The sequence below is a fragment of the Stigmatopora argus genome, chromosome 6 (genome assembly GCF_051989625.1).
Source record: "Stigmatopora argus isolate UIUO_Sarg chromosome 6, RoL_Sarg_1.0, whole genome shotgun sequence".
NCBI classification, from domain to species: domain Eukaryota; kingdom Metazoa; phylum Chordata; class Actinopteri; order Syngnathiformes; family Syngnathidae; genus Stigmatopora; species Stigmatopora argus.
Window position 1 is genome coordinate 19,934,013 of NC_135392.1, and position 24,779 is coordinate 19,958,791.

General features: G+C 41.3%; 1 protein-coding gene across 8 annotated transcripts in view; it reads left to right on the forward strand.

Moving 5' to 3' along the window:
- mtmr14 (myotubularin related protein 14) overlaps positions 1–24,779 on the forward strand; it is a 146,477-nt gene that overhangs the window by 8,983 nt on the left and 112,715 nt on the right. For 7 of the 8 annotated variants that reach the window (XM_077603610.1, XM_077603611.1, XM_077603613.1 and 4 more), the window contains 4 exons: positions 2,503–2,611; positions 9,718–9,793; positions 15,071–15,131; positions 15,205–15,327. In XM_077603610.1, coding sequence (XP_077459736.1) covers positions 2,503–2,611; positions 9,718–9,793; positions 15,071–15,131; positions 15,205–15,327 — 369 coding nt within the window. The remainder of the gene's footprint in view (positions 1–2,502; positions 2,612–9,717; positions 9,794–15,070; positions 15,132–15,204; positions 15,328–24,779) is intronic. The other variant, XM_077603612.1, reaches the window with a different exon arrangement.

Genomic DNA, 24,779 nt, shown 5'->3' on the forward strand with positions numbered 1-24,779 from the left:
AATGAACTTAGATTACGATACAGACAGAAAAATACGTTTTAATCTTACCTTACACTAAACTTAATTCTAATTTTGTTTATTTTTTTTTACTTTTATTTTTCTGGCTTGGCTCTTTTTACCTCGCTTCCACCTTCACTTTTAGCCGGAGTTTTTAAAAGGAACCTATCTAGGGTTGCTTGCTTTTGTCTCCCCTTCAAAATATTATGTTAATGACGCACACAAAAATTTCTCGCAATAGGATAACGCACGACCACTTGCCAACTTGTCCAGGTGCCCCTCTTGTTTTGGCGAGCCAGCTACGTCATGCATACACAACTCATGTTTTTTGATTATTTCGTGCTTAATATCGATTGTTATCATACGCCTTTTCTTCACGCTACCCTTCATTGCACCTGCTTGCTCTGGATCCATTGCGTTTCCCTTAATTCTGCACTGAGTAATGCAAATAAAAACATCCAAACGCAACGCTCTGCCCAGTGATCGTAGATATCGTTACACGAGGGAGATGCAGCGAGAAAGACAGTGCGCTGTTATCATAAGCAGCCTCTCGGCCACCTGGCTGTCTCGTATGCTCGTATCTCAAAAATTGTCTCGTATCTCAAGGTAAATATTTGCTCGGAATTTCATTCGTATGTCAAATTTCTCGAATGTTGGGGCACTCGTATGTCAAGGTATTTCTGTAATTTTAATGAAAAACAACGCAATCTAGTTAGTTCACATGTGCCTTATATGCGAAGTGTTCCTCTGAGTGCAAAAGTTACTGTGACCCACCCTGTTCATTACGTGAATATTGCACAACAAAGTGAATGATTTGTTAGGTTTATCTCACAGAAGAGGTGTTTTGAATGTTTTCATGTTACCTGACATTGTTCCGCCCAAGAAAGTTATAAATCCATTTCCACAGGTATTAAAATTAGAATGACCACCAAATAATTAAGTTTGACAACCGTGCCAGTCACAGTCACCAAATAAAGCCTTTTCACCAAAAGATTGAGTGTGACCATTCCAAATGGTTAAGTTATACATCGGTAAGAAGTCAAGTTCGTACCTTGTCACGGCGTCAACTAAGCCTGTCGGGATATGTGAGTCAAGTAATTGCCGGGCAAATGAAAATGAGGTCTGTAATTTTCCCGGATGCAATTTATCAGCGCATTATTACTCTACATCAGTGCTTCGCAATTATTTTCTGTTGCACTTCCCCCAGGAAGAATTAAGCGTTTCACCCCAACTAGAAAAATAGTATCTTTCTATAAAATTCTAAGTACACCTGGGCATAACTCCCTTAGCGAACTAGTAGTAGTCAACATAATAGGTGGTCACGTAAATAAGTAGTCAGGCACACAAAGTGAGCAAAGTGGTGCAAGTACAAGATAAGAAATTAGTCTAGATTAGATCCTCCTAGGTCAGGGGTGGCCAACTCCAGTCCTCGAGAGCCGCTATCCGGTCTGTTTTCCATATCTCCCTCCACCAACACACCTGAATCAAATAATCGGAATGGGTATCAAGCTTCTGGACAGCTTGCTGATGAGTTGATCATTTTATTCAGGTGTGGCAGAGTGTGTGCGGTCGATTGGTCGCCGGTCTTTTGGTCGCCGGTCTTTTGGTCGCCGTCTTTTGGTCGCCGGTCTTTTGGTCGCCGGTCTTTTGGTCGCCGTCTTTTGGTCGCCCCGACCGCGACAACGGGCGACCAAAAGACCGACGACCAAAAGATCGGCGACAAAACAAGGTAAAAAACACGGTCTATGCATCAATAAAAGCCAACAATGGCCATGAGCAGTTTCACTGAGCCAATGTGTGAGTGTATGAGTTTGTATGTTCATGAGTTGTCCCCTTAGGAAGGTACGTCCGTCAGGGTCTTAGCAAGTTCTCCAACAAAAAACAATAAAAGTCCGGGAAATTTGGAGCTTTTCTTTAGCCTAATAATTAATAGGGCATTAAGTATGACTAAATAGTAATTCACAGTTTGTATTTAGGGAATTTGAGCAACGATTTAAAAGGTAATTATCACTTACCTTCCGGGCGACCAAAAGACCGGCGACCAAAAGATCGTCGACCAAAAGACCAGCGACCAATCGACCGTGTACCGTGGCAGAGGACCCCTGTCCTAAGTGCAGAACTCGAGCTTTTATTTACAGAATACTGTAATCCCTCGAATATCACAGCTTCAACTTTCGTGGCTTCACTACTTCGCAGATTTTTTTCTGGGAATTTTTTTTTTTAACGTTCATAAAAATGTGAAAATCCACGCTGAAACTTGCAAGCGGAAGCCACTCCTCTGTCTTCCGGTTGCTACTAGGAAAATGGCGGAAGCCAGAACTCAGTACTGAAGAAAAAAATATATATATATTTTTTAAAGTTCATGAAAATGTGAAAATCCACGCTGAAACTCGCAAGCAGAAGGCACTCCCCTGTCTTCTGCTTGCTACTAGGACTGAAGAAGAAGTACTGAAGAAAAAAAAAAGTATAATTCAATGCCCTGTAAAGGTTTGATTGTCTTTACAGGTTTGAGAGCACACTGCAGATCAGTAAACTTCAGGATCTGGTTAACCGGAGCAAACTGGCCCGATGCAGAGGGAGGTTCGTCTGTCCTGTCATTCTTTACAATGGCAAGGTATGGCTTTGTGTATGGAAACTTATCATTTTGCAATTGTTCTATACAGACACTCCTCAACTTACGAACGCAATTGGTTCCGAGCGATTGTTCATAAGTTGAATTTGTTTGTAAGTTGATTTAGTGCTATATTTTGTATTATAATTTATGTTTAAGGCCTATATACGTATATTGAAGGTTTATATAAGTGCATTTGTATGTTTAAGGCTTGTATAAGTAACAGGCATTGGTTTGTACTGAAAAAAAAAACATTTAATAAAATGGAGAGAATATGTACAGTACTGTTGAGAGAGAGATAGATTTATGTATTAGAAACTGGCCAAAAGAAGCGACCTAATGACGATTGCACAGTTTTCTTCTTTTTTTCATCATAAATGATGCAGTAGCACTGTATGGCATCATTCAATTGATTTGCAAACTTTGTGCAACGTTCAATATTTGCGTCCTGCTGCTCAATCTTTCTGTTTATAAATGGTACTGAATGTGCAACGCTCACCACTCTCGCGCGCATCAAGCTTCGTTATTATTGCCACTCGTTTCAAATGAAATGGCTTGCCTCTTCCTTGCAACTCCCTCAATAGAAGCCTTTAGCTTTTTACCAACCATATTCAATATTGGATGCATGAGATATTTAATGATACAAATGAAAAAGGTTCTTTGCACACTGGAGATACATTCACGCACTTCCGCATTGCAACGAAGAAGAAGGTAGATGCTGGGTGAGCTGAGCTCTCACAGCGCCAGGCGTCGGTATTAGCGGCGGAAAGAAGTACTACTCCGAAAAAGACGCGAAATACAAAATTGGACTTGCGAACATTTTTGGACTTAAACGCAATTTGCAGACATGTTCGTATGTACCGTTGTTCGTAAGTTGAATGTTCGTAAGTAGGGGAGCGTCTGTATCTTCTTTGCACCAATCGTGATATAGCTTATATATTTCTACTGGCCATTCTCGGAGCAAATATTTCCAGAAATTATTGACTAAGTCAGGTGTGCCCCACTCCTGTCCTCAAGGGCCCCTATCATATCTGTTTTCCATGTCTCTCTCCACCAACACAAATGAATCAAATGATCAACGCATCAGCAAGCTTTCCAGAAGCTTGTGAATGATTCTGATTATTTGATTCAGGTCTGTTGATGGAGGGAGACATGGAAAACAGGCTGGATAGGGACCCTCGACCAGAGTTGGGCACCCCTGAAGTCAATTTAACGACCACATGACAATTCTTTGGGGGTTTTGTATTGTAAACTGTAACAGTGGGTATGCAAATTATTCAAACCTCTTCTCACACTCTGTATGGCACTGTAGCTAGTTGCCAAGATTTAAAAAAATAATATTATTTCTTCATAATGTACATTCAGCACCCATCGTGACAAAAAAAACAAATGTAAAATTTCCGGCAAATTTATTAAAAATAAACAACTAAAATATCTTCTGGCCAAGTATTCAAACCCTTTGCCTCTACCTTTTAGATTTAATTCACATGCTGTCCATTTCTTCTGATCTTCCTCGAGATAGTTCTGCTCCTTTATTGGCGTCCATCTGTGTTTAATTAAACTGTTTGGATTTGATAGGAAAGGCGCACACCTATGCAAGACCTTACCACTCGCAGTGCATGTCAGAGAAAATGAGAATCAAGAGCTCAATGCAACTGTCCAATGAGCTCAGAGACAGAATTGTGACAAGGCACAGATCTGGCCAAGGTTACAAAATAATTTCTGTAGCACTCAAGGTTCCTCAGAGTATAGTGGCCTCTGATTCACAAACGGAAAAATTTTCGGATGACCACAAATCTTCCTCGACCTGGCCATCAAGCCAAGCTGAGCAATCGTCGGACGAGAGCCTTGATGAACAGGACAAATAGTTGCAGTTGAAGGAAAAAAAAGAATGTGGCCAAATACAAAGATAGTATGTTGGAAGAAAGTCTCTTCCAGAGAGCAAAGGACATTAGACTTGCTCAAAGGTTCACCTTTCAATAGGACAATGACCCGAAGCTGTTTAAGATTAAAATAACAATAAAAGAAAAAAAAGGGGTGGCTTCAGAAAAACTCAGTGACTGTTCTTGACTGGCCCTGCCAGCCAGCCAGCTTTGACCTAAACCCAATTGAGCATTTTTGTAGAGACCTGAAAATGGCAGTCTACCAATGTTCACAATCCAGCCTGATGGAACTGGAGAGGATCTGCAAGGTAGAATGGCAGAGCGTCCACAAATCCAGGTGTGAAAAACATTTTCCCAGTAGTATCATTGGTCCATGGGTGCTCCAAGTTTTCTTTTCCAAGTTCTACTTTTCAAGAAGCCATAACGCGATCTAGCTTGTTTTTCCCCCCAAGTCCCTGAAAAAGCTTAACACTTACCATATGTACTCGAGATACTGAATGAATCAAAAGCACATTATTCGGGTCTATATCATAAGGAAGTTAATATGCCTGTCTTTGTAGATGCAAAATATCAAATACCGTAATTACTCGAATATAACGTGCACTCGAAAATAACACGCAGGTAATTTTGGGCCAAAAAAATCTGGAAAAACGCAGTACTCGAATATAGTGCGCACCTAAAATTTCCCGCTGACGAAAATCAGAAATCTTACCTTTTTTTCTTCGTTTCACGATTGTTTTGTTCAAAACCGGATAGAGAAATCTTCAGGTACGAGCGTGTCGAGTGTCGTGCAGTTGGTGGAGTTATGCGTTTGAATTTTAGGGCAATAGATGATACACAGAGTGGACAAACATATCATGTAGACATGTTATGTTGCAATACCTTTTAGACTTCCTTGAACATTGACTACATTTCAATTGACAATACCATGTTTTAATTCAAATATCTATTGTCATTCTCAAACAAGAAAAGGAACATACAAATTGAATAAATAAATGATTTGAAGATATGCACAATGGAAAAGACTATCACATGTAACAAGGGAATGTACTGCCCCCCGCTGGACATATTTCTAAATACAAGTACGTACTACACTACAATGTAGTATTCTACTTTCCAGCTTATTAATGCAGGATTGTGATGTTTGTGAGGCTTGACGATCTTTAATATGCGTGTATTTTGAATTCAAAGTTGGAAATTGCACAATGTCTGTGCGTCAAAGTGAGTTTGACAATGCTTTTTTCGATCGAAAATTTGTAATTTATTTTAGTTATTGATTATAACACGCACCCCCAACTATTGGAATTAATTATATAGCAAAAATATGCGTGTTATATTCGAGTAATTACGGTAATTTAATTTTAAAAAAGCAATGTCTATCTTGATGAGAAAAACCTGATGCTTTCTAATGACAAAAATTACAATTTTCTTACCAGAGGTTTAAGACGTTGTGGCATCCATATTGCTTCTAATGTCAAAATATCTCAATTCTTTCAATGGTTCATGTTACTGCAATAGTTGTCACTTTCGCACAACAAATAAAACGAAAATAAATCAAAGTGGAATTTCGTTTTATTTTTAAATCAGGGTTACTCTCGTCTGGCCAGACAGAGCACGTTTAACTAGGTAAGATGGCGGTACCCCGCCCTAGGTAAGATGGCAATGCCCCGAGCGAGCAGTGATGGGCACAAGTGAGTCTTTTTCTTGAATTTCATTCATAGACGTCAAAATAACTTTTGTTTCGCGTTTTATCTCTTTATCTTTTCTCTATTTTGAAATAAATGACCGTATTGGCCGCATTGTCTTGCGTCATGACGTTAGTGTGGTATGACGTTGTCAACTTTTTATGCGCATTTACAGTGGGGCAAATACAAAACAAAGTATTTAGTCAACCACCAATTGTGCAAGTTCCCCTTCTTGAAAAGATTAGAGAGGCCTGTAATTGGCAACATGGGTATAAACCTCAACCATGAGAGACAGAATGTGGAAACCCCCCCAGAAAATCGCATTTTGATTTTTAAAGAATTTATTTGCAAATCGTGGTGGAAAATAAGTATTTTGGTCAATACCAAAAGTTCATCTCAATACTTAATGTACCCTTTGTTGGTAATAACGGAGGCCAAACGTTTTCTGTAACTCTTCACAAGCTTTTCACACACTATTGCTGGTATTTTGGCCCATTTCTCCATGCAGATCTCCTCTAGAGCAGTGATGTTTTGGGGCTGCCGTTGGGCAACACGGATTTTCAACTCCCTCCACAGATTTTCTATGGGGTTGAGATCTGGAGACTGGCTAGGCCACTCCTTTGTTGCCCTGGCTGTGTGTTTGGGATCATTGTCATGCTGAAAGACTCACCTATGTACTGCCCAGGCCTGCGTGGGTTTCCTCCAGGTACTCCGGTTTCCTCCCTCATTCCAAAAACATGTAGGCTGATAGGACACTCTAAATTGCCCCTAGGAATGGGTGTCAGTGTGTATGGTTGTCTGTCTCTTTGTGCCCTGCGATCGGCTGGCCACCGATTCAAGGTGTCCCCCGCCTCTGGCCCGGTTCAGAAAATTAGATGAGATAAGCCATATCCTCAATTCAGTCACCATTTTTTGTCAGACAAAAGCGGCTTATATGGGAGTAAATATAGCTTAAAACAGAAATACTATCAGATATTAATTGGGCAATTGATAGCATTTTGGAGTTATTGCATCAACTATCATGGGCTCCAACTCACTGGCAAGCTCCATGAACTACAAACTCAAACAACCCTAGATATTGACTGAAAGTCATTGTGGAGGCGGGGCAAATAGAGCCAACCCGGGAGAAGAAAGGTATCAAAATGTAAAAAAAAATAGAATTAAGTTTAGTGTTAGGTTAGATTAAATTTATTTTTGAGTGTCTGCATCGTAATCCAAGTTCATTTAAGTTTGTTTGTGTTATGTTACGAGCGGGTTGCCGTGCAAAAAGTCCCCCCCCCCCTCTCTGTCCGTCTCTCTTTCTCCCCTCCGCGAAATCCTTGTAATTTTAGTACTATTAATCACATTTTAATCAGATTAAACCACTAGTTATGTGTTACTTTGTTAATACAGACGCTCCCCTACTTACGAACGCAATTGGTTCCGAGCGATTGTTCATAAGTTGAATTTGTTTGTAAGTTGATTCAGTGCTATATTTTGTATTATAATTTATGTTTAAGGCCGATATAAGTATATTGAAGGTTTATATAAGTGCATTTGTATGTTTAAGGCTTGTATAAGTAACACGCATTGGTTTGTACTGAAAAAAAAACGTTTAATAAAATGGAGAGAATATGTACAGTACTGTAGAGAGAGAGAGATTTATGTATTAGAAACTGGCCAAAAGAAGCGACCTAATGACGATTGCACAGTTTTCTTCTTTTTTTCATCATAAATGATGCGGTAGCACTGTAGCATCATTCAATTGATTTGCAAACTTTGTGCAACGTTCAATATTTGGGTCCTGCTGCTCGATCTTTCTGTTTATAAATGGTACTGACGGTCGAATGATTCAATGCCCGTGAAACGCTCACCACTCTCACGCGCATCAAGCTTCGTTATTATTGCCACTCGTTTCAAATGAAATGGCTTGCCTCTTCCTTGCAACTCCCTCAATAGAAGCCTTTAGCTTTTTACCAACCATATTCAATATTGGATGCATGAGATATTTAATGATACAAATGAAAAAGGTTCTTTGCACACTGGAGATACATTCACGCACTTCCGCATTGCAACGAAGAAGAAGGTAGATGCTGGGTGAGCTGAGCTCTCACAGCGCCAGGCGTCGGTATTAGCGGCGGAAAGAAGTACTACTCCGAAAAAGGCGCGAAATACAAAATTGGACTTGCGAACATTTTTGGACTTAAACGCAATTTGCAGACATGTTCGTATGTACCGTTGTTCGTAAGTTGAATGTTCGTAAGTAGGGGAGCGTCTGTAGATGGCGAATTAGAACAAATCAAAACGTTTTTCCAATCCAATATCCTGTTTTGGGTGTTTTTTCAGAGGGTTGGAACGAATTAATTTGTTTTTGTTCATTTCTATGGGAAACTTTCGTTGGAGTTACGAGAAAATCGACATACGAGCTCAGTCTCGGAACGCATTAAGGTCGTATCTCAAGGTACCACTGTACGAGTAAAATTTCGAGCAAATATTTACCTTGAGATACGAGACATTTTAATATATGAGCATACAGCCAGGTGTGGCCAACGTGTGAGGCTGCTTTTGATAACAACATGGTCATGTCTTTCCGGTCGCAACTCCCTCGTGTAATGTCTATACAAGCACTGGGCGGAGCGTTGCATTTTTTCAGCCTTTCACCCTTCAGAGACTGCATAGCCAAAAATGCTTCCGTTAAAACTGACAGTTTCTTGGCATATCAGACACACACAGTCTTTGATCAGACTTCAGTGGAAAAAATATTTTGTTGTCGACTCTGCATTAAATACCCTCACTCACTCACTCACTGTCCACTTTTCTTTGCTTTGATAACCTAATTTTTACAAAAATGTTCACACAAAAGCTAAAGAGAAGGGAGTAACATCTCACCGTCCAAAATGGTCAATGAATGCCATGTAGTGGTGAAACGCAGTATTACAGGGATTTGGCGAAACAAACGAGGTTTACCGAAGATAATAATATGAAATGCAATCTAATGGGTGACACCTCCTAAATGATTGTCAACTACTAAAATCGCATATGGGAGGCAGAAGCCTTAACACTGGTAAGAGTTTTTATTAGGCAACGTAACCAAAAAAAAGATATCCCAATTTCCATTATTTATTTTTACCAGGGAAACCAATATAACAGCTCATCATTCACAAATATACACTTTAGACATTCATAAACAAATGAGTGACCAGTACACCCACCTTTATTTGCAAGGACACTCTAGCCTGCCAACCATGGATTCTGTCAAGGTTTTGATCTTTTCAAGAGATGAGAGAGCTTCAAGTGGGAAATCAAAAAAGAAAACTATTTATTTCTCATTTAAGTGTGTTTGTTTTGTTAGTGATGTATTTCACTTGTTAATGATGTACAGTTCGTATGTGTATTGATGAGCGTTCATAGTGCAGACGCTATGGATATATATCTGATACGGATGACGCTCAGGTCAAATGACTAAGAATGAAAAGATAGGTAACTTAATATAGGGTCACGGTTTGTATTATTTTTTTAATTTCATTTTAAATAACTACTTTGCCTTTCTCCCTCCCTGCAGCACATTTGTCGGTCATCAACTCTGGCAGGCTGGGGCGAACTCTATGGACGGACAAGCTATAATTACATCTTCTCTGGTACAGCACAGACTCTTGCAGTCAAGCAAACACATTTATACATTCATTCATCGTCCATACCGCTTATGCTAACAAGGGTCACAAGAATGTTGGAGCCTATTTTAGCTCTATGTTCACTCTGGCTGCCAGCAGGGCACGCAGACAAGCAACCTAGCACATTCACTTTCACACCTATGGAGATTATTCAGTGTTCAACCTACAATGTGTGCTTTTGGGGATGTGGGAGGAAACACAAACATACAAACAATTTTATTCGGGAAGTTGATTTTTTTTATTAGCATTGGCAAATTTAGTTTCTCATGGGCTTTTGGCACATCAATAGTGATTAAGTATTTTCTTAAATTTGCTGTACTGGGACTTCTCTTTGTAAAAAAAAAGATTTGTGAAAGTCAAGTAAAAGTCAAAAAAGCCTTTATTGTCATTATACTACAGTTGCGTATAACGAAATTAGTGGTGCTACTCCACAAAGTGTGTGTTTCCCAATAAAAACATAAATAAGTACAGTGGTACCTCGCCATACGAGCACCCCAACATACGAGCACCCCGACATACGAGCACCCTGACATACGAGCATTTCGAGATACGAGTAAAATTTTGAGCAAATAATTGTCTCTAGATACGAGACAAATGTCAAGATACGAGAAAGCCAGGTGGCCAAGACATGAGGCTGTTTATTATTTTAGTGCAATGTCTTTTTTTGCTGCATCTCTTTCATGTAAAACAGATATCTACGAGCTCTGGGTGGAGCGTTGCATTTTTTCTGTGTTTTTTTTTCGTCACTCAGCGTGAATGGCGGAGCGATCGCTAATACGAGCAGTATATATTACTTCTCGTTGGATGCTCATAAGAACATCAGGGGCACTGGCTCTCTCCCCACAACTCCCTCGTGTAATGTCTCTGGTCGCAACTCCCTCTTTTTAATGTCTCTGCGAGCACTGGGCGGAGTGTTGCATTTTTTCTGCTGGCCTAAGAAATATCTGAATCATATTATATTTTGTCCATCAATACTTATTATTCCAAATGGTCTGTTAGCTTCCTTTCATTGCTTTTCCCCCTGGTTGCACTGCTTCCAGATGTGTGTTTTCATATTGAAGCATTTAACCAATCACATTTCAACCATTATTTGTTGCCAGATCAGATCTGCCTCAAAGCCTTCACAATCAGTTCTTGCGGGCTCTGCTGCATTAAACTAGACTGTTGCTTTTAACCAATCAGATTTCGAGTTGGCAACCCCACAATGATTTTTCATAGGCGTTAGCATTTTGCTGGCTGGGACATGTCATTGCTTTCACAAACTATGATTGGCTAGTAGGCGGGCCAAAGCAGTACCCGAGGCAGCCGAGATCGCAAACTCCACCCACAATGGCCGACAAGCAAAAACAAATGGATTCTGTTTGCTCACAAAGCTATTTTCCAGACGGACTTTTCCAGAAAAAAATGGACATCATTAAGAAAGGGCGGTCAACTCCGAAGCTGGCAAGCCTGTTACAGCCGGGAAAATTGTGTGTGCGGCACTTTCAGCGCGCTAACTTAGCTCCACAAGCAAATAGTATATTGTTGTGTTGATTTAAAGCTATTTTCAAAACGGACTATGCCGGAAATATGACAGGACAGGCTCGACTTTCATCATTAGCTTCGATGGCGATAGCAAAGAAGGAAGAAAGAAAGGAGGATGGATATTGTGTAAAAATGATTTTTGGTGAGTAAAATATGGCTATATTCCTAAATAATATTTCAATTGTGGGCCAAGTTCTGATATCTGAAAAGCTCCAGTGTTTTTATTTAAGCTCCAGTGTTTGTATTTAATTACAAAATGCTGCTAGGCAGTGGATTTTACCCCAGTTTAATTTTTGGCGTTTCACCATTGACGTCCATTGCTGTCTTTTCCCGGGAAAAATCACCCCCCTGGCCTGGTTGTAATGTCTCAAAAGCTCCAGTATTTGTATTCAATCAATAAATGATGCTAGGAAGTGGATTTTACCTAATTTTAGTTCATTTTTTGTCATTTCACGTATGGACGTATCGACGTTCATCGCTGTCTTTTTACCGGGGAAATGATACTCTGGGCCCGGTTCTGATGTCTGCAAAGCTCCAGTATTTGTATTTAATCAATAAATGATGCTAGGAAGTGGATTTTACCTAATTTTAGTGCATTTTTTGTCATTTCACGTATGGACGTATCGACGTTCATCGCTGTCTTTTTACCGGGGAAATGATACTCTGGGCCCGGTTCTGATGTCTAAAAAGCTCCAGTATTTGTATTTAATCAATAAATGCTGTTTTCGGCTGGATTTTACCCCATTTTCGGGCAATGTTTGCCCGTACGCCATTGATGTTCATCGCTGTCTTTTCCCGGGAAAATCACCCCCTGGCCTGGTTTTAATGTCTGAAAAGCTCCAGTATTTGTATTTAATCATGAAATGCTGATAGGAAGTGGATTTTACCCCATTTTTGTGCATTAATTTATTGATTATTTTTTATGTGTCGCAGCTGTAGCTGCAGTAGAGGTTTTATAGCCATAAAATAGGTATGAGGGTTGGATTGATACGTTGAAGGCGCTACCAGAAAATGCACCGCCCGCCACTGCATTACAATGACTGCCGTTACCTCCCTTGGTAGATAGAAAGGCCTGCACAGAACTGCCAAAAGCTCTAAATCAGGAGAACAGTGAGTGTTAATGATCCTACTGTTGCAGCACCAGCCGTTGTGTACGTACACACAAAAAACTTGCACTTGGAAACAATTTTGGGACATTCCACCGTCAGCTCCGCTACCACAAGGCTCCCGGAGTCCGCTGAGCGAGCTCCATTTTCAGTTTAGGACAATAGTGTCCGCCATAATAATAATAATAATAATAATCGGACATAGTCTTTGTCATCATCATTGACTCGACAAAAAGCCTAATTGTCATCATACCCAGAAACTGCGTATGACGAAATTGATAACGTCAGCTGGGGCTTGCATTTCTGAAACACATCCCGTTTTGCCGATGCTCTCTGCCATCCAATTCGCCGAGCAAGTTCTGTTTTCAAGTAAGACCCACGGCGTAAGGTTGCACTGGGCTTGCATTTCTGATAAAAACCCACTCAGAAAGCTCTATTTTCCGATATAAATGACGGCCACTGCTCGCTCCCTGCCATATTTTGTCCTCTGCTGAGTTGAGTGACAGTCCTCTGTCTTCCGCCATTTCCTTAGTTGTAAGCAGAAGACGGGGAAATGGCTTCCACTTGCGAGTTTCAGCATGGGTTTTGACATTTTATTTATTTTTTCTTCAGAAAAATTCTGCGATGTAGTGAAGCCGCAAAGTGTAGAAGGATCACAGTAGTCCTCTTCCGAGAGAATGAGTACCCTCTAGTTTGCACACATGCATGGCTAAATATTTTCTACCATCAAATTAAAAAGATATTATTTCTGTTTTTCTGTCGTCTATGAGTGCCAAAAAAAACTGGGACATAGTAAGAAACCCGCACTTTTGACTATTGTTGACCGTAGCACCCTTAATGACTGTTTGTTTTTAACAAGCGCTTCAAAGATTCCACTTAGAGGACTTAAAGGGTTAAAGAATTTCCCTTTTATTCATTTTTTTGTCCTGTGCGACAGTCAGTTCAAAAGTATTTGAACACCTTGCTATATTGCAGGTTCTCCCACTAAGAAATCATGAACGGGTCTGAAATTTTCATCGTAGGTGCATGTCCACTGTGATAGACCTAAGAGAGAGGGGGAGGGGGAGAGAGACTTTTTGCACAGCAACGCGCTCGTAACATAACATAAAACAACTTAAATGAACTTGGATTACGATGCACACACACTAAAAAATAAATTTAATCTAACTTTACACTACTTAATTCTAATTTTGTTTTAAATTTTTATACCTTTCTTCTCCCGGCCTCCACTCTGACTTTCAGATGCAACCTATCGACGGTTGTTTGCTTTTGTCTTCCCTACAAAAGATTCCGAAAATGATGCCCACAAATGTCCTCACAATAGGATAACGCACGACCACTTGCCAACGAAAAGTAGTATATACTCTCGTATTAGCGAACAAGCTCTGCCATTCGCACTGACTTACGGGGGAAAAAACACTGAAAAAATGCAACGCTCCGCCCAGTGCTCGTAGAGATATTACACGAGGGAGTTGCGACCAGAGAGACATTACACGAGGGAGTTGCGACCAGAGAGACATTACACGAGGGAGTTGCGACCAGAGAGACATTACACGAGGGAGTTGCGACCAGATAGACATTACACGAGGGAGTTGCGACCAGAGAAACATTACACGAGGGAGTTGCGACCAGAGAGACATTACACGAGGGAGTTGCGACCAGAGAGACATTACACGAGGGAGTTGCAACCAGAGAGACATTACATGAGGGAGTTGCGACCAGAGAGACATTACACGAGGGAGTTGTGACCAGAAAGACAGTGCCCATGATGTTTTTATGAGCAGCCTCTCGCGTCCGCTGTATGCTCGCTCGTATATCAAAATTTTTCTCGTGCCTCAAGATAAATATTTGCCCGAAATTTTACCCGTATCTCAAATTGCTCGTATGTCGGGGCACTCGTATGTCGAGGTATTTCTGTATATACATATATATATTTAATAATTAATGGCAGAAAAAAAGTGAATTTGCGATAAGTAAAGTCACGATAATCAAGGGAAGACTGTATGTGGAGTGAGAAAAAGCATAAATGGTTAATGTGTGCGCAATTACTACAACATTGGGGATTCAGACTCCTTTGTTATCGGAACAGTAGGTATGCCTCGCTAGCCAAGGGCACCCTTTTTAAAGCTTGAGAAGAAATAAAAACTTTCACATTCGTCCTTTTAGGGTTACAAGCATCTTTCCACATCTGACTCCATGTTATTGTTGTTTAATTTTTTTCAGCAGCTTATATAACGTCACCATGTTGTTTAGTGCATGCATTGTGGGATCTAAGAAATATCCATATTAAAGACATTGTGGTGTTGGTCCTTGCTGTTAAACTGACTGACTTATATAGTGGTGGGGGCCAGCCAGAGAGAAAGACGAGATTGGGCTTTGGCTCGTGATGACAACAGTGTGCGTTTTAAATATGCTTTAAACAAACATTGAAAAATATTAGACCAAAAGAGTTACTGCTTATAAGTCAGAAATTCAGCACGCACATTATTTCAGTACCTTTATTTAAACCGATTTCACGTGTTTAAAACAAAACCATCAAAATGACTTTACTATAGCACCTTGAAGGTAAAGATGCTCTGCCTCATGAACTATTCACTACATTTGTACTCTTTAGCAGGCAGTGATGATACAGGAAGAGACTCAGAAGAACTTCCAGAGGATGACTGCGTAGTCAGGTAACCTAGATTGTCAGACTCAAGTTTTGTAACAGTGATAAGCTCCATATCGTTTTTCTTATCTTCACCTCAGAAATGGGGACTCCCAGCTTTTTGACAAAGTCCGAGGCCACGACATTAAGCTCCTCCGGTACCTGTCAGTTCGCTACATCTGTGACCTTATGGTGGAGAACAAAAAGGTTAAGTTTGGCCTAAAGTAAGCAAAAATATGTCATTTACTACATCTCCACTTGTCGTGATGTTTATTGACAGTATATGTTGTATGTTACAGACTAATTTCTGTAGACTTGTTAGTGTGACAACCAACCCATGTGGCAACTAACATGTTCTCCTGTAAAGTAATCAAAACATTTCCTTTTCTAACAGACACACATGCAATCCATAAACTTGTGAGCAAGTGTGTAAACCAACCCACTTCTCCTCGAATGTAAAATAAAAAAAAACAAATGATAAGGATTAGGATGAAGAGGATGACGATGGATGGATGACGATGGATGGGTGACGATGGATGGGTGACGATGGATGGGTGACGATGGATGGGTGACGATGGATGGGTGACGATGGAAGGGTGACGATGGATGGGTGACGATGGATGGGTGACGATGGATGGGTGACGATGGATGGGTGACGATGGATGGGTGACGATGGATGGATGGTGGGTGGATGATCGATGGATGATGGATGATCGATGGATGATCAATGGATAGATGGATAAATGTATGGATGAAGGATGGATGATGGATGGATGGATGGATGATGGATGGATGATGGATGGATGATGGATGGATGATGGATGGATGATGGATGGATGATGGATGGATGATGGATGGATGATGGATGGATGGATGGATGATGGATGGATGATGGATGGATGATGGATGGATGATGGATGGATGATGGATGGATGATGGATGGATGATGGATGGATGATGGATGGATGATGGATGGATGATGGATGGATGATGGATGGATGATGGATGGATGATGGATGGATGGATGGATGATGGATGGATGATGGATGGATGATGGATGGATGATGGATGGATGATGGATGGATGATGGATGGATGATGGATGGATGATGGATGGATGATGGATGGATGATGGATGGATGATGGATGGATGGATGGATGATGGATGGATGGATGATGGATGGATGATGGATGGATGATGGATGGATGGATGATGGATGGATGATGGATGGATGATGGATGGATGATGGATGGATGATGGATGGATGGATGATGGATGGATGATGGATGGATGATGGATGGATGGATGGATGATGGATGGATGATGGATGGATGATGGATGGATGATGGATGGATGATGGATGGATGATGGATGGATGATGGATGGATGATGGATGGATGATGGATGGATGATGGATGGATGATGGATGGATGATGGATGGATGATGGATGGATGATGGATGGATGATGGATGGATGGATGATGGATGGATGGATGATGGATGGATGATGGATGGATGATGGATGGATGATGGATGGATGGATGATGGATGATGGATGATGGATGATGGATGGATGGATGGATGGATGGATGGATGATGGATGGATGGATGATGGATGGATGATGGATGGATGGATGGATGATGGATGGATGGATGATGGATGGATGGATGATGGATGGATGGATGATGGATGGATGATGGATGGATGGATGATGGATGGATGGATGGATGGATGATGGATGGATGGATGGATGGATGATGGATGGATGGATGGATGGATGGATGATGGATGGATGATGGATGGATGATGGATGGATGGATGGATGGATGATGGATGGATGGATGATGGATGGATGATGGATGGATGATGGATGGATGATGGGTGGATGATGGGTGGATGATAGGTGGATGATGGGTGGATGATGGGTGGATGATGGGTGGATGGATGATGGATGGATGCTGGATCGATGGATGATGGATCGATGGATGATGGATGGATGATGGATGGATGGATGATGGATGGATGATGGATGTATGGATGATGGATGGTGGATGGTGGATGGATGGATGGATGATGGATGGATGATGGATGGATGATGGATGGATGATGGATGGATGATGGATGGATGATGGATGGATGATGGATGGATGATGGATGGATGATGGATGGATGATGGATGGATGATGGATGGATGATGGATGGATGATGGATGGATGATGGATGGATGATGGATGGATGATGGATGGATGATGGATGGATGATGGATGGATGATGGATGGATGATGGATGGATGATGGATGGATGATGGATGGATGGATGATGGATGGATGATGGATGGATGATGGATGGATGATGGATGGATGATGGATGGATGATGGATGGATGATGGATGGATGATGGATGGATGATGGATGGATGGATGATGGATGGATGGATGATGGATGGATGATGGATGGATGATGGATGGATGATGGATGGATGATGGATGGATGATGGATGGATGATGGATGGATGATGGATGGATGATGGATGGATGATGGATGGATGATGGATGGATGATGGATGGATGATGGATGGATGATGGATGGATGATGGATGGATGATGGATGGATGATGGATGGATGATGGATGGAGGATGGATGGAGGATGGATGGAGGATGGATGATGGATGGATGATGGATGGATGATGGATGGATGATGGATGGATGATGGATGGATGATGGATGGATGATGGATGGATGATGGATGGATGATGGATGGATGATGGATGGATGATGGATGGATGATGGATGGATGATGGATGGATGATGGATGGATGATGGATGGATGATGGATGGATGATGGATGGATGATGGATGGATGATGGATGGATGATGGATGGATGATGGATGGATGATGGATGGATGATGGATGGATGATGGATGGATGATGGATGGATGATGGATGGATGATGGATGGATGATGGATGGATGATGGATGGATGATGGATGGATGATGGATGGATGATGGATGGATGATGGATGGATGATGGATGGATGATGGATGGATGATGGATGGATGATGGATGGATGATGGATGGATGATGGATGGATGATGGATGGATGATGGATGGATGATGGATGGATGATGGATGGATGATGGATGGATGATGGATGGATGATGGATGGATGATGGATGGATGATGGATGGATGATGGATGGATGATGGATGGATGATGGATGGATGATGGATGGATGATGGATGGATGATGGATGGATGATGGATGGATGATGGATGGATGATGGATGGATGATGGATGGATGATGGATGGATGATGGATGGATGATGGATGGATGATGGATGGATGATGGATGGATGATGGATGGATGATGGATGGATGATGGATGGATGATGGATGGATGATGGATGGATGATGGATGGATGATGGATGGATGATGGATGGATGATGGATGGATGATGGATGGATGATGGATGGATGATGGATGGATGATGGATGGATGATGGATGGATGATGGATGGATGATGGATGGATGATGGATGGATGATGGATGGATGATGGATGGATGATGGATGGATGATGGATGGATGATGGATGGATGATGGATGGATGATGGATGGATGATGGATGGATGATGGATGGATGATGGATGGATGATGGATGGATGATGGATGGATGATGGATGGATGATGGATGGATGATGGATGGATGATGGATGGAGGATGGATGGAGGATGGATGGAGGATGGATGGAGGATGGATGGAGGATGGATGGATGGATGATGGATGATGGATGGATGATGGATGGATGGATGGATGGATGATGGATGGATGGATGATGGATGGATGATGGATGGATGATGGATGGATGATGGATGGATGATGGATGGATGATGGATGGATGATGGATGGATGATGGATGGATGGATGATGGATGGATGATGGATGGATGATGGATGGATGATGGATGGATGATGGATGGATGATGGATGGATGATGGATGGATGATGGATGGATGATGGATGGATGATGGATGGATGATGGATGGATGATGGATGGATGATGGATGGATGATGGATGGATGATGGATGGATGATGGATGGATGATGGATGGATGATGGATGGATGATGGATGGATGATGGATGGATGATGGATGGATGATGGATGGATGATGGATGGATGATGGATGGATGATGGATGGATGATGGATGGAGGATGGATGGAGGATGGATGGAGGATGGATGGAGGATGGATGGATGGAGGATGGATGGATGGATGGAGGATGGATGGAGGATGGATGGAGGATGGATGGAGGATGGATGATGGATGGATGATGGATGGATGATGGATGGATGATGGATGGATGATGGATGGATGATGGATGGATGATGGATGGATGATGGATGGATGATGGATGGATGATGGATGGATGATGGATGGATGATGGATGGATGATGCATGGATGATGCATGGATGATGCATGGATGATGCATGGATGATGCATGGATGATGCATGGATGATGGATGGATGATGGATGGATGGAGGATAGATGGAGGATGGATGGATGGATGGAGGATGGATGGAGGATGGATGGAGGATGGATGGAGGATGGATGGAGGATGGATGGAGGATGGATGGAGGATGGATGGATGGTGGATGGATGATGGATGGATGATGGATGGATGATGGATGTATGATGGATGATGGATGGAGGATGGAGGATGGATGGAGGATGGATGGAGGATGGATGATGGATGGATGATGGATGGATGATGGATGGATGATGGATGGATGATGGATGGATGATGGATGGATGATGGATGGATGATGGATGGATGATGGATGGATGATGGATGGATGATGGATGGATGATGGATGGATGATGGATGGATGATGGATGGATGATGGATGGATGATGGATGGATGATGGATGGATGATGGATGGATGATGGATGGATGATGGATGGATGATGGATGGATGATGGATGGATGATGGATGGGTGGATGATGGGTGGATGATGGATAGATGGATGATGGATGATGGATGGATGGATGGATGGATGGATGGATGGATGGATGATGGATTGATGGATGGATGGATGATGGATGGATGGATGATGGATGGATGGATGATGGATCGATGGATGGATGGATGATGGATCGATGGATGATGGATGGATGATGGATGGATGAAGGATGGATGATGGATGGATGGATGACGGATGTATGGATGATGGAAGGTGGATGCATGGATGGATGGATGATGGATGGATGATGGATGGATGACGGATGGATGGATAATGGATGGATGACGGATGGATGGATGACGGATGGATGGATGACGGATAGATGGATGACGAATGGATGGATTGTGGATGCATGGATGGATGGATGATGCTGGATGGATGATGGATGGATGATGGATAGATGGATCGATGGATGATGGATCGATGGATGATGGATCGATGGATCGATGGATGATGGATAGCTGGATGATGGATGGATGAAGGATGGATGATGGATGGATGATGGATGGATGATGGATGGATGATGGATGGATAGATGGATGGATGACGGATGGATGGATGACGGATGTATGGATGATGGATGGATGGTGGATGCATGGATGATGATGGATGGATGATGGATGGATGGATGGATGACGGATGGATGGATAGATGGATGGATGGATGGTGGATGGATGGATGGATGGATGGATAGATGATGGATGGATGGATGGATGGATGATGGATGGATGGATGACGGATGGATGGATGGATGATGGATGATGGATGAATGATGATGATGATGACGACTACCCTCACAAGATATTGCTTTAACAACAACAAAATAAAACCCGATAATCAGAGCCTACTAAAGCAGTTAAATACTAAAAATGACAAAAAGGTGTGAGAGTAGTCCTGTCGCAATAACAAATTTTTGTGGTTCACACAGTAGTACCACTACTTATGAATCCTTTAGTTTACAAAATGTTTTGAATTATTGTTCCAAACTAATAATATGTCTAAGGTACGAAACACTAAGAATTACCGTATTTCTACCGGCCAAACGTCTGTCGGCCAAACGTTTTCGGCAAATCATCCGGTCACGCGATAAGGTAATGACTCGTCGGTGGGGATGACCGCCATTGTGAAAAAAATAATAAATAAAATAATTTGAATTTCAATCTTGGTAATAGGAGCACTTTGCAGGAAAAAATGATAGTAATTTTGAACCAAATCAATGCGTTTGATGGACTGTAATTGGCAGAGACTAAAAATGCCATTGCCATCTTTTTCATATTCAAGGCTGAACTAGCTTTCAAATGAGACATGCAGTAATTCATGAAATATATTAATTTATTAATATTGTTTAATATAGTTTCTGTGTTTGATTTTTGAATGACCATTTCTTGCATTTGAATAGCAGTTTTTTAAAGAATATAGTAGTTAAATAGTTGATTTTTTTCCAAATTGACAATTTGGCATATCAGCAATAACTAATGAGACAATATACACTGGTACCCCTACTCACGAAATTAATCGATTCCAGTACTCCTTTCGTAACCTTCCTTTTTAGAAAGTAGAGCAGCATTTTACATTGCATTAGCACAATTTGTTCTACAATCCTTCATATGAGCTGGTAAAAACCCTTCAAAAGTTATAAAACTATACCCAAATTTATATTAAATATGTTTGGCAATGTATACTATATGTATGCAAAAACATAAGAAAACTATTTATTAAGCCATTAAAATGATGACACAACAACAAACCGAACAATAACAAATCAAAAGCACCACAATTCAAACATGCAATCGCTGAAGGGGTTGGTCGAGGTCAAATCTTTCTCTCTAGTTTGCTCGCTCGCTTAATCTCTCTTGCTCTCTCTATCGTCACTTACGCAGGTGCCATGTGAACACATGATGCTCGCCGTGGTGCATTCGCGGGAGCAGGGTCTGATGGTTGCGCACCGTGGCTTAAAGTGTTAAGAAAATAGCTACCAAAGCATGGGTGCTGCTGAAACTCGTGATTATGTTGTGAATGATGGCTGAAGAAAGTGAAGTTTACAGCATGCGTTGCAGCATTCCCTTGTAATTTTACATGCTTACCATATTTATTCGAGTGTAACACGCAAAATTTTGTACCCAAAAAACTAAAGCAAAGTTCCGGTGCACGTCATACATGAGGTCTTCGCTTTTATGACCAAATCCCGGGGAAATCTGCCCAAACCTGTCTTTGTCCGCCAGATGCAGCGTGAGAGCCCGTTCTACGAGGGCCCAGGGGATATAATCTACTTTTTTTTTTTTACAAAAGCCAGCCGTAGCTTTTGGCAAGTTTATAGGGGAGGGTAAAATAAAATAAAAAAGTTCCTCCAGAGAAACAGGGCAGCCGCTCACTCGAGTCCGTCCAGGGAGCGCTATGCTCACTCAAGAAGAATGGACATTGTTGGGGGAATCTGATGATGAATCAAACTTTGAAAAATTTTAAATATTATGATGATGAATTATACTGTAAGGATTTAAAAATGTAAATTCAATTTGAGAATTGTGTTCATACTGGTAGTTTGTTTTACCAGGTTTCCATACCATATGTTGTGAATAAATGTGTTCAGCATTTGCCAGTTACCAGTACCAATGCAATCCTTGGTGGGAGCTGAGAAAAAGTGAAAAAAATGTTTATACAAATACAATACAAAATATGTACAAAAATTACAAATGCAATACAAACTATATACAAAAATTACAAATACAATACAAACTATGTACAAAAATTACAAATACAATACAAACTTACAAATTATGTACAAAGGGAATTCACAGATGGCAGTGGCAGTTTTTATTAAAACAGTAAAACTTACAAATTAAGCGCAATGGCTTCTAGGTACTGTAGTTTGTTTGGAAATCGATCCGGGTTTTCATAGTCATCCGTAAGCTTTTTTAACCGTTCATTAACAGCTGCGTATGACTTTTTGGTCTGTCTGTGCATAATACTGCCATAAGCCTGTTGCATTCGTATTTCCCAATCACTTTGCTCTAATTTGAGTTTGCTTATCCAATCACTTTGCTCTAATTTGAGTTTGCTTATCAGACGAGATAAATTTGGATGGACAACTGACACTCTACATTGAAATGCACGGTGCCAACCTTCAACAGAATTATTAGTGCGTGGTATTCCCAGCAAGGTCTTTTCTCTAACATTCCATAAGGGGATAGCAAAACATGGACCGCGTCGCCGTCGCCTTCCCCTTGGCTCACCTAGCCAACCCGGATGTCCGGTGTAAACATCCAATCGAAACATCCCCACTTTTATTTGTTTAATAAAATAATAAATTAAACACTTTAATTTTTTTCACTCACACACAGTTTACAAGAAATTACAATTTCTTATACGTTGGATGAAATTTATGATATGTTAGAGAAAAAAAGACAACAAGAACCACAAGACCGCTTTCTACTTCCACTTTAAATCTTCATCTCAAAATGTACTGCCCCCCGCTGGACATATTTCTAAATACAAATACGTACGTGCTGCCAATGTTTTATATTTTTCATTTTATCCTTGCGTTTAAAGTAGTAGCCATTTGCCATATTTTAGGAAATATATATTCAAAATGATTTGCTGAGAACCTTAATTCAAAGATTAATCTCAACGTTTTCTATGCTGGTGTAAATTCTAGAGTAGGATTTCTGGATTTACAATTTCATTACAGTAGTACTTACTGTTACTACCAATGTTCCCTCTAAGCTGCGCGCGTGCGCAATTGCGCACTACTCTCGTCTTCTCTGCGCAGCAGCAATCATATGGCGCGCAGTAAAAAAAAAAAAAAAAAAATTTTTATTTTTATTTTTTTTACCCCTTTCCCCACAATGGCGCCGTTTAAGCGGCAGCCAGTGGCAGTAGCTCTGTCCACTCTTATGTTTTTCGTGTTTTACAGCATGTTTTACATAAAAAATTAGAGGGAACATTGACATGCACCTGCTTGTGGCAGGTGTGATACTGGTGTGCCCATAGCGAGCAATGATGATGTCGTGACCGGATGATTCGCCTAAAGACGTTTTGCCGACGGACAGGTCGCCGAATGAACGTTCGTTCAAACAGTGTTTAATGATTAAATACAAATACTAGTATTTGTTAGTTTAATGATTAAATACAAATACTAATATTTGTATTTAATCATTAAACGCTGTTTTCAGCTGGATTTGACCGAATTTGAGAGCATTTTGAGCCGTTTGGCGAATGGACGTATATGGACGTTTTTTTGCCTCCATCGCGAACATCATCGCAACATTTTACCGAGGAATTCACTTCCCTGGGCTCGGTTCTAATGTCCAAAGAGCTCCAGTATTTGTATTTAATCATTAAATGCTGTTTTAGGATGGATTTGACCCGATTGCTGTCATTTTACGGCTCGGTTCTGCTACATCTGCCCGCTCAAGAGTGCTTATTCCCTGACTGCCATGCCCCCTCAAGAGTGCGTATTCCTGGGGTGCCATTGATGGTAGACTAACATTGATTTTTACTATAATTTGGACAACACCGGCGGCGGGTCGGATTAAAAATCCTAACGGGCCGTATATGGCCCGTGGGCCGAGGTTGAAAAACTTGTAAACACACGATCACACGATCCGGGGGCGGGGCGAGCGCGCGAATCCCGTTTCGGCGAAACCTCCGTT